Source organism: Cervus canadensis, chromosome 6, assembly GCF_019320065.1.
Source record: "Cervus canadensis isolate Bull #8, Minnesota chromosome 6, ASM1932006v1, whole genome shotgun sequence".
NCBI classification, from domain to species: Eukaryota; Metazoa; Chordata; class Mammalia; order Artiodactyla; family Cervidae; genus Cervus; species Cervus canadensis.
The window spans coordinates 22,466,539-22,480,263 of NC_057391.1; the positions used below are offsets into that span (position 1 = coordinate 22,466,539).

Below are 13,725 nucleotides of genomic sequence, written 5' to 3' on the forward strand. Positions count from 1 at the left end.
GCCCTGATTAATTACTGGAAAAGTCCAAATTGTTAATTTCATAGATAAAGGAGTTCAAGATTTTTATTTTATTCCTAATATAATTTATTATTGTAGAAAACTTCTAAAAATCATACAATTATATAAATAACAATGAATTATTAATAAAAAGAAAGAAGGGAGGGAGGAACACCACTTTGATTTCACAGGCAGAGTTAGGGTTGGGAGGTTGGATTATGGTCTCCCAGCTGCTTGGGGTCCTTGGTATAAGACTTATTTTTCTTCAAACTCAGCTTGAGTTCAGAATCAAAAGAAAGACTTCAAATCAAAAACTTCTCCTAGATAAAGTGCCCCTGTAGTCCTTCAGGGTGTGTGGTTTAACCAATGACAGTGAGTCACCTGGAAAGAGAGGTAGAAGAGAGTGTGATCCAAAAAACAGAAAGGAAGGGAGGAAGGGAAAGAGACATTAAATGAGCATACATTTCTTGTTCTTAATTGTTTCTCCAATAGCCCATTTACTTTCCTTATACCTACCCAGCAACCACTTAAACACATTTATTACAAACCATATTGTTAGGAAAAACACCGCGGGAGGAAAAAAGCCGCCTCTAAGGACTGGTGGTAAAGGCCTTTTATTAAGCGTCGCTCTTGGGCAGAACCCCCGGGGGCTGGTGAGTGAGGAGACAAAGGGAGTCTGCAAGGTATGAGGGGTGGGGAGGGGTTTTATAGTCCGGGCAGGCATCCAGGCCAGGTCTTTTCATATAAGGAAGAAAGCGCGGGCTACAGCGGTGGTCAGTGTCCGAGGGCTTTATGTTGGTACCTGATTGGACAAGGCTGCAGGGGGCCAGCCCCTGGAAGTTTAGCCAGCCTCCGGAATTTGCCTTGCAGCACTTTCCCGGGGGCATGCCCCGACCTTTCACATATCAGTAGGTACTAAAATTATTGTTATTTTCAGACTCACCATTTCACTAAGATAAACCATGGTCACACTCTACTCATTCCCTTTGCGTTTTGAGAGGTCCTGTGCACGTATCTCCTTATACATTCTGCTGCTGCTGCTCTTTAATCATTGAGTCACATCCAGCTGTTTGCGACCCAGTGGACTGTAGCCCACCAGGCTCCTCTGTCCATGGGATTTTCCAGGCAAGAATACTGGAGTGGGTTGCCATTTCCTTCTCCAGAGGATTTTCCCAACCCAGGGACTGAACCCGAATCTCCTGAATTGGCAGGTGAATTCTTTACCACTGAGCCACCTGGGAAAAGTTCCTTATACATTATAGGGTAGGCCAGATAGGCAACCAGAAAACTCCCTCCTCCTCCTTCTCCTCTTTCTCTACTCATTATGTTCCAAGTCCTTAAGAACACAAGGACTAGAAAAGCTTCTTATGCAATTCTTCCCATCCTAGACAAAAAGTTTATATGCATCACAAATTTATGCTGGTTCCAGTATCATACTAGTATTCATTAAAATTCTTATCAATATTCTAACAGAATTTGAACTGCTAAACTTACTACCTGATTAATTACCACAGTTTTAACATGTAAGAATCCAACTCTAACATTCTAACAGTGAAATCATACAAGAACAGGGTGAAAGCAAGGCAGGGGGAAAAATGTCCATAGCTGGAAGAAAGTACAAAGGAGTTATATTCACAAATTTCTGGTGTAGATTTCTAGAATTTAAGAGAATACCAAAAGAATGAGAAGCTACTTTTATAACTGAGAAAAACTCTTTAGATGAATGAATTATAAATGAATTATAAATCTCCATTCTCCTTAGGTACTATTCTTAAATAGTTGCCAGAACTAACATGACTATAACAGTTTTCTAAGCCCCATAAGATTCTAATCAATCTCTTTAGTGTTAACCAACTTCGGAATTCCTCCTAAGTGAAATAAATATTCAGAGAAAATATTCTAACACTTTGTGACCAACACAGTGAGACCCACGGGGAAAAAAAATCAAGAAAATTTTCTGTGAATGACCAAGTTAAGGAGGCAAATTTTCAGGGAGAGAACATGAGCAGTTCATCTTTTGTTTTCTGTCTTGAGCGAGACACAAAGTGGTAAATGAAAACCCATACAGTCAGTCCCCTAAAACAGTCAACCTAAAGGCAAGTCCTTAAGCATCTGATTAGTACATGATAAGAACATCATTCTAGGATCTTAACTGTTTATTGTTACGTGTTTCTAAATGAAGTAAAAAGTTCCCGAAATAAAATTTACCAGACATGGAACTGTAGGCTTATATAAAAGTACCTCTGTCTGCTCAGCTCTCTTTGCCTCATTTGCAATCATATAGCAAAAGATCGCTTAAAATAAAACAAGAAGCGATCTTGAGTGTCTGAAAACTCCACCACCGCGAGTGGTTTGTGTTCAACTCCTCCTGCAGTCCCAGGCGCTGTGCCACTCAGTGCACAGAAGTACTCAGCTGAGTCACTCCAATGGGCTGAGAATTTCCTCAGGTTGAAGGAAAATTCACTGCTCTTAAATTCAGCCACGAAGCCTCTAATGCCTTGAACCACGGTGTTCCCGGAAAAGTACTTGAGGAGCAGCTGGGGTCTTTGCCTGGGGTGCTGGACATACCAGAAGAGATAGGGAGTTGCACTGTAGGAATAGTTACACTTCAGCTCCAATGAGGTTCCTTCAGAGACCAAAACAGGATCATCAGGCTGGGTCACTGACTGGCCTGTGGAATCTCCTGCAAAATCAATGTCACGTCACTAAAAGCAATGCAGACATCACTATGAAAAGAACTGTATTTGTAAGAGTCTGTTGAACGACAGACCACTAAGAAATTTTACTCACTCAGGGCAAGTATCCCCAGTATTGAGATGAGCAACAGTAGCATGGCTGACCAGTGGAAACGCTGTGAAGTCTTCTCTGAATGATCTCCCCTGAGCAGAAAGGAAAGTGGCAGGAAAAAGAAGTTTAAGGCTGGGCAAGTTCCCTGCTAAGATAAAAATACAAAAGCTGCTGAGATGAGCCTGCAGCTTTCTGATGTTTGATGTCTGATTCTTCTCTCTTGCCTCTGCAAAGAGCTCAGCAAGCTGCAGGAAGAACTGAACAGAGGAAGCTGAACAGATCTTTAGTTTGTGCAACATCGCCCTCTGAAGGCCAAATGTGGAACCAAAGATTCCAAGGCCCCACGGAGAGCTAAACAGTGTCTTCCGTTTACTTTCTGAGCTATATCAAAAACTTCTGTCTTCCCAATATGTTTTTACCATCCCAAATGTATGATGGTGTGTTAGTCTTAGAGTCTACAGAAATTGAAGAAAAAGAAAAGAAAGTGAAGTCACTCAGTTGTGTCTGACTCTTTGCAACCCCGGGGACTGTAGCCTACCAGGTTCCTCTGTCCACGGAATGTTCCAGGCAAGAGTGCTAGAGTGGCTTACCATTTCCTTCTCCAGATGATCTTCCTGACCCAGGGATCGAACCTGGGTCTCCTGCACTGCAGGCAGATGTTTTACCATCTGAGCCATCAGGGAAGCCTATAGAAATTAGATGTCATATGAAAGTAGAGTAACAAGTTACTTCACTGAGAAATCAGTTTTTAAAAGGTATCTCAGAGTTGGAATTTGAGTCTACGGGAATCTTTGGAATTAGACTAAATGCCTCAGACAGCTCTGTCATGGTGGTGATGGAAGACGGCAGAGATGTTTTCTTTGACTAATGCTCATGAGTCCACATGATGCTTGTGAAATCTTTTAGACATAAAGACAGGGTCCAAAACTATAAGACATTGGTGAAGAAAATTGAAGGAGACACAAATAAATGGAAAGATATATTGTTCCCATGTACTGGAAGAATTAATATTGCTAAAATATTCATAGTACCCAAAGCAATCTATAGGTTCAACGCATGTGGGCATGTTCAGTGGTGTCCAAATCTTTGCAACCTCACAGATTGTAGCCTGCCGGGCTCCTTTGTCCACGGAATTTTCCAGGCAAGAATAATGGAGCAGGTTGTTATTTCCTGCTCCAGGGGATCTTGCTGACCCAGGGATTGAACCCACATCTCCTGAACTGGCAGGCAGATTCTTTACCACTGAATCACCTGGGAAGCCCATAGTTTCAATGTAATCTGTATCAAAATGCCAATGGCACTTTTCATAGAAATAGAAAAAATAATCTTAAAATTTTTATAGAAGTAAAAATGATCCTGAATATCCAAAGCAACCTTGAGAAAGAATAGCAAAGTAGGAGGCATCACACTTCCTGACTTCAAGCTATATTACAAGCTAGAGCAATAAAACTGTTGGATGTTGACATAAAAACAATCACACTGATCAATGGAATGGAGAGCCCAGAAAAAATTCACATATATATGACCAGTTAATTTACAATAAAAGAATATACAATGGATCAAGGACAATGTTTTCAATAAATGGTGAGGAGAAAACTGCACAGCCACATGCAGGGGAATGAAAGAGCACCCTATTATACCCCATGAAAAAATCAACTCAAATGGTTTAAAGACTTGATTATAAGACCTGAAAACATAAAACTCATAGAAGAAAACATCAAGCTATTTTCAATAACATATATGCATCATGAAAGCATTAAAGTAGTGAAATAAGTGAGATACAGACAAATATTTAATGATATTACTTATATATGGAATCTTAAAAAAGAAAAAAAATAAGCTTATGGAGAACAGATTGGAGATTGCCAGAGGTAGTGGTCAGTACTTCGGTGCAATCTCAAAAACTGTGAAATGATCTCTGTTCGTTTCCAAGGCAAACCATTCAATATCACAGTAATGCAAGTCTATGCCCCAACCATCAATGCCGAAGAAGCTGAAGTTGAATGGTTCTAAGAAGACCCACAAGACCTTTTAGAACTAAGGCAAAAAAAGATGTTGTTTTCATCATAGGGAACTGGAATGCAAAAGTGGGCAGCCAAGAGATACCTGGAGTAACAGGCAAGTTTGGCCTTGGAGTACAAAATGAGGCAGGCCAAAGGTTAACAAGAGTTTTGCCAAGAGAACACACTGGTCATAGCAAACACCCTCTTCCAACAACACAAGAGAGACTCTACACATGAATATCACCAGATGGTCAATAGCAAAATCAGATTGCTTATATTCTTTGCAGCCAAAGATGGAGAATCTCGATACAGTCAACAAAAACAAGACCAGATCTAGTACTTTGGGTCTAGAATTTTGGTTTTGTCCTCTCCCCACTCTACCTTCTAGAGGATTCTGTCACCTAATTAGGTAGGAAAGTTGGTTCTGCCATGATAACATTATTGCATTTTCCTCAAATGAACCTAAGTTAATTAGGGTACACTGTAGTAACTAAGATCTCCCTTCTTCCACCCCAAAATGCACTGGCTTAAAGAATGTGACTGCTCTCTCAAATAAATACCTCCATCTAGGTGAGAGATCAGGTTGACAGGGCAACTCTGCTGGGTGCAGTGATTCAGGGGTGCAGGCTCCTTCCTTCGTGGTGCTCTTTCATCCCCTAGGGTATTCCTTGACTCTACACATGGACATCACCAGATGGTCAATACCAAAATCAGATTGATTATATTTTTTGCAGTCAAGATGGAGAATCTCTATATACAGTCAGCAAAAAAAAAAAAAAAGACTGAGAGCTGACTGTGGCTCAGATCATGAACTCCTTACTGCAAAATTCAGACTTAAAGAAAGTAGGGAAAACCACTAGGCCATTCCAGTATGAGCTAAATCAAATCCCTTGCAATTATACAGTGGAAGTGACAGATAGATTGGAAGGATTAGATTTGATAGACAGAGTGCCTGAAGAATTATGGACGGAGGTTTGTAACATTGTACAGGAAGCAGCGATCAAAATCATCCCCAAGAAAAAGAAATGCAAAAGGCAAAACGGTTATCAAGGAAGCTTTACAAATAGTTGACAAAAGAAGAGAAAGGAAAGGCAAAGGAGAAAAGGGAAGATATATCCATCTGAATGCAGAGTTCCAAAGAATAGCAAGGAGAGATAAGAAAGCCTTCTTAAGTGAACAGTGCAAAGAAGTAGAGAAAAACAGTTGAATGGGAAGGACTAGAGGTTCATATCAATGTATGACAAAACCCACTGAAATGTTGTGAAGTAATTAGCCTCCAACTAATAAAAAAAAAAAAAAAAAAGAAAATCAGAGACACCAAGGGAACATTTCATGCAAAGACAGGCACAATAAAGGACAGAAATGGTATGGACCTAACAGAAGCAGAAGATCTTAAGACGTGGCAAAAATACACAGAAAAACTATACAAAAAAGATCTTAATGACATAAAAGACCAGGATGGTGTGATCACTCATCTAAAGCCAGACACCTTGGAGAGTGAAGTCAAGTGGGCTTTAGGAAGTGTCACTACAAACAGAGCTAGAGGAGGTGATGGAATTCCGGGTGAGTTATTTTGAATCCTACAAGATGATGCTGTGAAAGTGCTACACTCAATATGCCAGGAAATTTGGAAAACTCAGCAGTCGCCACAGGACTGGAAAAGGTCAGTTTTCACTCCAATCCCAAAGAAGAGCAATGCCAAAGAATGTTTAAACTACCATACAATTGCACTCACTTCACTTGCTAGCAAAAGAATGCTCAAAATTCTCCAAGCCAGGCTTCAACAATATGTGACTCAAGAACTTCCAGATGCTCAAGCTCAATTTAGAAAAGGCAGAGGATCCAGAGATCAAATTGCCAATATCCACTGGGCCACAGAAAAAGCAAGAGAATTCCAGAAAAACATCTACTTCTGCTGCACTGACTATGCTAAAGCCTTTAACTGTGTGGATCACAACAAACAGTGGAAAATTCTTAGAGATGGGAATCCCAGATCACCTTGCCTGCCTCCTGCAAAACCTGTATGCAGGTCAAGAAGCAACAGTTAGAACCGGACAAGGAACAATGGACTGGTTTCAAATTGGGAAAGGAGTATGTCAAGGCTGTATATTGTCACCCTGCTTATTTAACTTCTATGCAGAGTACACCATCAGAAATGCTGGGCTAGATGAAGCACAAGCTGGAATCAAGATTGCAGGGAGAAATATCGATACCCTCAGATATGCAGATGACACCACCCTTATGGCAGAAAGTGAAGAAGAACTAAAGAGCTTCTTGATGAAGGTGAAAGAGAAGAGTGAAAAAGCTGGCTTAAAACTCAACATTCAGAAAACTAAGATCATGGCATCTGGTCCCATCAGTTCATGGCAAATAGATGGGGAAACAATGGAAACAGTGACAGACTTTATTTTCTTGAGCTCCAAAAACTGAGGGTTGTGACAGCATCCATGAAATTAAAGATGCTAGCTCCTTGGAAGAAAAGCTATGACAAACTTTGACAACATATTAAAAAGCAGAATCATTACTTTGCCAACAAAGGTCCATCTAGTTAAAGCTATGGTTTTTCCACTATTCATGTATGGATGTGAGAGTGGGACCAGAAAGAAGGCTGAGCACTGAGAAATTGATGCTTTTGAACTGTGGTGTTGGAGAAGACTCTTGAGAGTCCCTTGGACTGCGAGGAGATCAAACCAGTCAATCCTAAAGGAAATTAACCCTGAATGTTCACTGGGAGTACTGACGCTGGAGCTCCAATACTTTGGCTACCTGATGTGAAGAACTGACTCGTTAGAAAAGACCCTGATGCTGGGAAAGATTGTAGGCAGGAGGAGAAGGGGACGACAGAACTTGAGATGGTTGAATGGCATCACCAACTCAATGGACATAAGTTTAAGCAAGCTCCAGGAGATGGTAAAGGACAGGGAAGCCTAGCATGCTGCAGTCCATGGGGTCGCAAAGAGCCAGACATAATTGAACAACAACAACAAAGTGGTCAGGGATGTTGGGGGAAATGAATGAAAGTGGCAAAAAATAAGACAGAGTCCATATTGATGAGAGTAGTGCTGCCGTGTTGAAAGAAGTAACTCTGGTTGGGAAGGCTTTGCCTTAAGGGCCAAAGGAAATACAATTACAGAAACCTCTGTGGCCAGAGGAAATACAACCACACCAAAAGACCAGTCTCTGGGGCTTCTCTGGGGGTCTAGTGCTTGACTCCACACTACCAGTGCAGGGGGCACTGGTTTGATCCTTGGTCAGGGAAGATCCTGCATGTCACAAGGCCAAAAAAAAAAAAGAATGATCTCTGAAAACCTGGGAATGGAGACATTCTCTGTTTTCTCTATGACTAATGAGGCCCTATGACAAAAGTCAGAAAGTGTATTTTCTTTGATTCCAGGAGAATGAGCCCAGTCCTCTCCTGGGGTTTTTCATTCATGTGTTCCTTCCTGTCAAGACTAACGTTCATGTCAACGGTGTAGTAATCTGTCAGTTTGTAAATTTGTAGTCTGTAATTGTGGACTTCTGATTCATAGTCCTGCATAGTTACCTCTCATCTCTTCCAAATTTCCTCTTAACTAAAAGAGTAGAAATACAAAGAGAATAAGCCAAAATCCTTAAGAGTAAAAATATTAGGGATCATCAAGGGATGAGAGATTTACACATATTTCCAAAATACAGAGAGTAAATGGCATGATATTGAGGATGAAAGTTAGGTTAAGAAAAAAAAATAGTAAAAATTAAGCTATGAGGAGGAATTCTTGCTGGCTCTCAGGCTAGCAGTCATTCTATCTCCTCTCAGTGTCGCTGGGTATTGGCAAAATCCAGCATGCGTAAATTCAATGTCCAAAGGACTGTTTGAAGCCTTGGAAAAGTGCTATTTCCTCTGCACTAGAAGAATGTAAGGAAGTTCTCCAATTGTCTGTGGTGGTAGAAGAAACATCTCATAGTTGAAGAAAAGAGGAGAAATAGAATATTCTCCTTTAAAGATGATGACAGGACTCTAAGACATATATTGATTGCCAGAAAGACTAATGAGTCTTCACAGACAGCTCAGAACACCAAAAACCATGGTTCATTAAAAACGAGCAAAAATGAAGTCATTGAAAAATAAGGAAAGAGAAACTTGAAAAGAAAACAGCTCTGCTTTAGGTACTGAAAAGACCTAGCCTTTCAGTTGCCATGTGCTTTAATCATGCTCTTGTGAAGTGATGGAAAATTCATAGTTTTTAAATTTTAGAAAAAGAAAAATTGTAAGTTGAAAGACAACTGAAAAATATAGTTGTCAGCAGACCTAGCCTAGAAGAAATGCTTTAAAAGTTTTTCAAGATTGAAGGGAAATACATCATGTCAGACACATTATCAGGGGAAAACTCCATGGTATCAGAGGAAATGCATCTTCAGGAATGAAGGAAGAATACTAGAAAAGGTAAACAGCTGATAAATAAAAGATCTCTTACTTATTCTTTCATTAAACCTTAAAACGCATACAACTATTTAAAGCAAAAGTTATAACATTCTGCTGTAAGGTTTTCAGTGTCTGTAAATGTAATATATATGGACAATTATTAAAAAAAAAAAAACCCTCAGTACTGATGGATAAAGAGACATATTGTACAAGATTTCAACATTTTCCATGAAACAGAACAATATTAACTCTAACTGGGCTTCCCAGGTGGCTCAGTAGTGAAGACTCCATCTGCAGTGCAGGAGATGAAGTTTCGATCCCTGGGTCAGGGAGATCCCCTGGAGAAGTGTCTCCATCCCTTGATTTCTTAGGAATTGCAGCTGAGTCAGGTTTTCTTGAATGGGCTTTCCTAGAAGAGGTCATTTTAGCTCAGGGATGAAGACTCTTCTGAGAGACCTCATTTGTGCAGGAGACTGAATCAATCAGAGATCAGACCTAGTTTCTTGTTTGTCCATTGCCCAAGGAGGGCATGGCAACCCACTCCAGTATTCTTGCCTGGAGAATCCCATGGACAGAAGAGCCTGATGGGCTACAGTTCATAAGGTCACAAAGAGTTGGACAGGATCAATAATCTCAGATATGCAGATGACACCACCCTTATGGCAGAAAGTGAAGAAGAACTAAAGAGCCTCTTGATGAAAGTGAAAGAAGAGAGTGAAAAAGTTGGCTTAAAGCTCAACATTCAGAAAACTAACATCATGGCATCTGGTCCCATCACTTCAAGGCAAACAGATGGGGAAATAGTGGAAACAGTGGCTAACTTAATTTTTCTGGGCTCCAAAATCACTGCAGATGGTGACTGCAGCCATGAAATTAAAAGACGCTTACTCCTTGGAAGGAAAGTTATGACCAACCTAGACAGCATATTAAAAAGCAGAGACATTACTTTGCCAACAAAGTTCTTTCTAGTCAAGGCTATGGTTTTTCCAGTGGTCATGTATGGATGTGAGTTGGACTATAAAGAAAGCTGAGTGCTGAAAAATTGATGCTTTTGAACTGCAGTGTTGGAGAAGAGTCTAGAGAGTCCCTTGGACTGCAAGGAGATCCAACCAGTCCATCCTAAAGGAGATCAGTCCTGGGTGTTCATTGGAAAGACTGATGCTAAAACTGAAACTCCAATACTTTGGCCACTTGATGCGAAGAGTTGACTCATTGAAAAAAACCCTGATGTGGGGAAAGATTGAGGGCAGGAGGAGAAGGGGACGACACAGGATGAGATGGTTGGATGGCATCACTGACTCGATGGACATGTTTTTGGGTGGACTCTGGCAGTTGGTGATGGACAGGGAGGCCTGGTGTCTTGTGATTCATGGGGTCGCAAAGAGTCAGACACGACTGAGCCACTGAACTGAGGATGTAAGCACAGCACTACACATTGCAACAGAGTATGTTATTTTATGAGATTTAGAAAAATGCACTGTTACCCTTGCCTGCTTGAAATCGTTTCCCCTTTGTAAATTTAAAAAAGTGAAAAATTCTGCTCTCTGTAGAATTGTTTCTTAACATTGGGTCTGTTTTTTATTTCATTCTTTTAAAATCTGTTTTATTGAGGCATACTTGACATCAAATAAGTTGCATATACTTAAAATGTACAATTTGATCATTTTTTACAAGGTGTACATGTGTGAAATCATTATTATAATACAGGTAAAAGCACGTGCAGGACCCCAAAGGTCCCTGGTGGCCTTATTCTTTGTGCTCCTTTTTAACCCCTCCTGTATATCTTCCTACCACATCCCCCTTCCAACCCCTGTTCAGTCCGAAGCAATCACTAATCTGCTCTTTCTTTCTGTAGATCAGTGTGCAATTTCTCTAGTTTTATGTAAATAGAATCCTAGAGTATATACTGTCTCCTGTCTGGTTTCTTTAGTCGTATTTATTTTGAGATTCACCCATGTTGTTGCATTTATCATAGTTCATTCCTTTGAATTGCTGAATCATATTCCATTGTGTAGTTATACCCCCAAAAGTTTTCTCTTGCCCTCTTTATATTTAAATTTTTATTTACTTGCTGTGATTGTGTTGTCGTTGTTGTTCAGTCTCTAAGTTGCATCCAACTCTTTGCTACCCCATGGACTTAGTATGCCAGATTCCTCGGTCCTCCACTATCCTTCAGAGTTTGCTCAAATTCATATCCATTGAGTCAGTGATTTTGTCTAACCATCTCAATCCTCTGCCACTCCCTTTTCCGTTTGTTTTCAGTTTTTCCCAGCATCAGTCTTTTTCAATGCGCTGACTCTTCATATCAAGTGGCCAAAATATTGGAGCTTCAAGCTTCAGCAACAGTCCTTTGTTGTGACAGGAATACTTAAACTCTGCTCTCTTAGTAATTTTTAAAGTGTACAATACAATATTGTTAACTAAGGATATGCCTATCACATGTTTTCACGGGTGTAGTAAGGTTGCCTTCCAAACCGGCTCTAACAAGGCACACCGCTGCTGCTTCCCTTCCCCAGCAAGGACACACTGCACAGGCGCAGCCCCGCCTGTCCCAGTGTGTGTCTCTCAGGACGCAGTAGTACACAGCGGTGTCTCTCACGGTGACCTGGGGCAGAACCAAGATGCTGGACTTTCTGTCTTTGGCGATGCTCAGAGAGGCCATCCTATTTGTCACATTGTTGTTCAGACCATGAATCAAGTACTCTGGACCCTGGTGGGAAATCTGTCGATACCAATATACATGCTCATGTCCACTGATTGTGGAGTGATTACAGGGCAAGTGCACAGGTCCTTCTTCAGCGCCCTCCGCTGAGTTTGGCTGTGTGGTCTTAGAATCTCCCAATATGCCTGGGGTATTGAGAAACAGTTGACCAGCTCTGGATTGTCAAATCAAGGTGTGCCTAAAGGGCAGATTCACAAACATTCCCATAAACATTCTCTGGCCTTGCCCCATCCTTGAGTATTTTCATGAGATTTCATGTCCTGTGTGTTGCACAGGACAGGAGAATTACTATTCATATTTATTACTGAGCTAGTCAGAGCCACAAGGCCAAAGATAAGTTGCTGTTTTCCATGATCCTTGGATTCCCTGAACCCCAAAACTTCTTACAGCCAGAAAGCAGTGAGATTCATGGGGGCTCTGTGAGTAGTGGATCTGATAACTTCTGATAATGATGCTCAGACTCTCTAGAAAAAACACAGACACACAGAAACACGCAGATGCACATTCTTCCCAGCAGTTTGGTAAAGCACAGTGGGAGAAGTGAAAGCAGCAGACATCTGCTCTTTGACTTTACCCACGAAAGCTGTTCTTTCTTAGGCCCAGATCACTTGCCCAAAGCTAGGAGAAGACTTATTCCTGTCACCAGTCTCATAGTTGAAGTCTCAGGTCTCAGAGCTCAGGATCTGTGTCTGAGCTTAAGTTGGGGGAGGTCCCAAGTGCCAAATCAGCCGCCACTTGCACAGCCCCACACCAGGCAGCTCATTGGGGTGCTCCCCAGCCAAGCATCAGCTGTCTCTTGGTTGGGTCTACTCACACCCCCAAACTAAACATAAATCTAAACAGAGTGTAACACTATTTTCCCAATGTTTAGCCCTAATTCAGAGAGCCTACAGTATGATTACTTTCAAGGTTCAAACTCAAATCAGCTATGTCTGAATGAGTCTGAATGAATCATTTTTTCCACAAGGAGGTTATCCGTCTATTTGTATGACAAGGAAAAACCAACCACTATTGGTGATTTGATGCTCCTTTGAGCTGGCATGAAATGTCATTTAATCCAGGAAACCTATGTTGAGCCGTGGGGTATAGGGGGTAGAAGGGAATTCCTATTTATATTCCCAGGCAGGGGAAAGAAGTCTCAGGAACAGCAATATATATATACAATTTTACTTCAAGAGCTAGAAATTTCTTTTTGGTGTAAAAAAATTACCATAAGTTAAAAATCAAATGGCACAGTGGAAGAAAATAATTGTAACATTTATGACAAATATAACTTCATAGTTATATAATACTGCTGTTCTCAGTCTGATTGGAAAAGAAAATTAGAATCCAGTCTAAAAAGGCAAGTCACCTGGTAAGCGGGGCTCCTTACTGACTCCTGGAAAGATGTCTTGAGCATCTTCTAAGTGGATTTTATTGGATCCCTCAGGTTTGATCCAGGAAAAGATGACTTGAATTTTACTTATTCCTATTCCACCTGAGCCTTCTTTAATGCATACTTTCTCCTCTCCCTGCCCATGCTTAGGGATGGAATGCATTGAGGACACTAAGGAGAAGGTAAGAGAGGAGGAGACGGGAAAAGAAAATATGGAAAAGAGAATGAAATGAAACCATCTTATAAGAGAGATGAAAATAAGCATAAGGCATTTTCTTTTGTTATCCTCAAAGCAGTTATTAACAAAATGTGAAAGAAATTGAAAGTCGCTCAGTCATGTCCAACTCTTTGCGACCCTATGGACTGCAGGCTGCCAGGCTCCTCTGTCCACGGAATTCTCCAGGCAAGAATACTAGAGCGAGTGCTGTTCCTTTCTCCA

The 13,725-nt window shown here is 40.9% G+C and overlaps 1 pseudogene and 1 gene segment (V, D, J or C); both read right to left on the minus strand.

Moving 5' to 3' along the window:
* Window positions 1-1,565: 1,565 nt before the first annotated feature.
* LOC122444034 lies at window positions 1,566-3,414 on the minus strand. The segment is given in 3 exon segments: window positions 1,566-2,680; window positions 2,788-2,876; window positions 3,375-3,414. Coding segments are annotated over 2 exon segments (450 nt in total).
* An 8,220-nt stretch (window positions 3,415-11,634) lies between these two features.
* On the minus strand, window positions 11,635-12,563 carry LOC122444222 (annotated as a pseudogene).
* Between the last annotated feature and the right edge of the window lie 1,162 nt (window positions 12,564-13,725).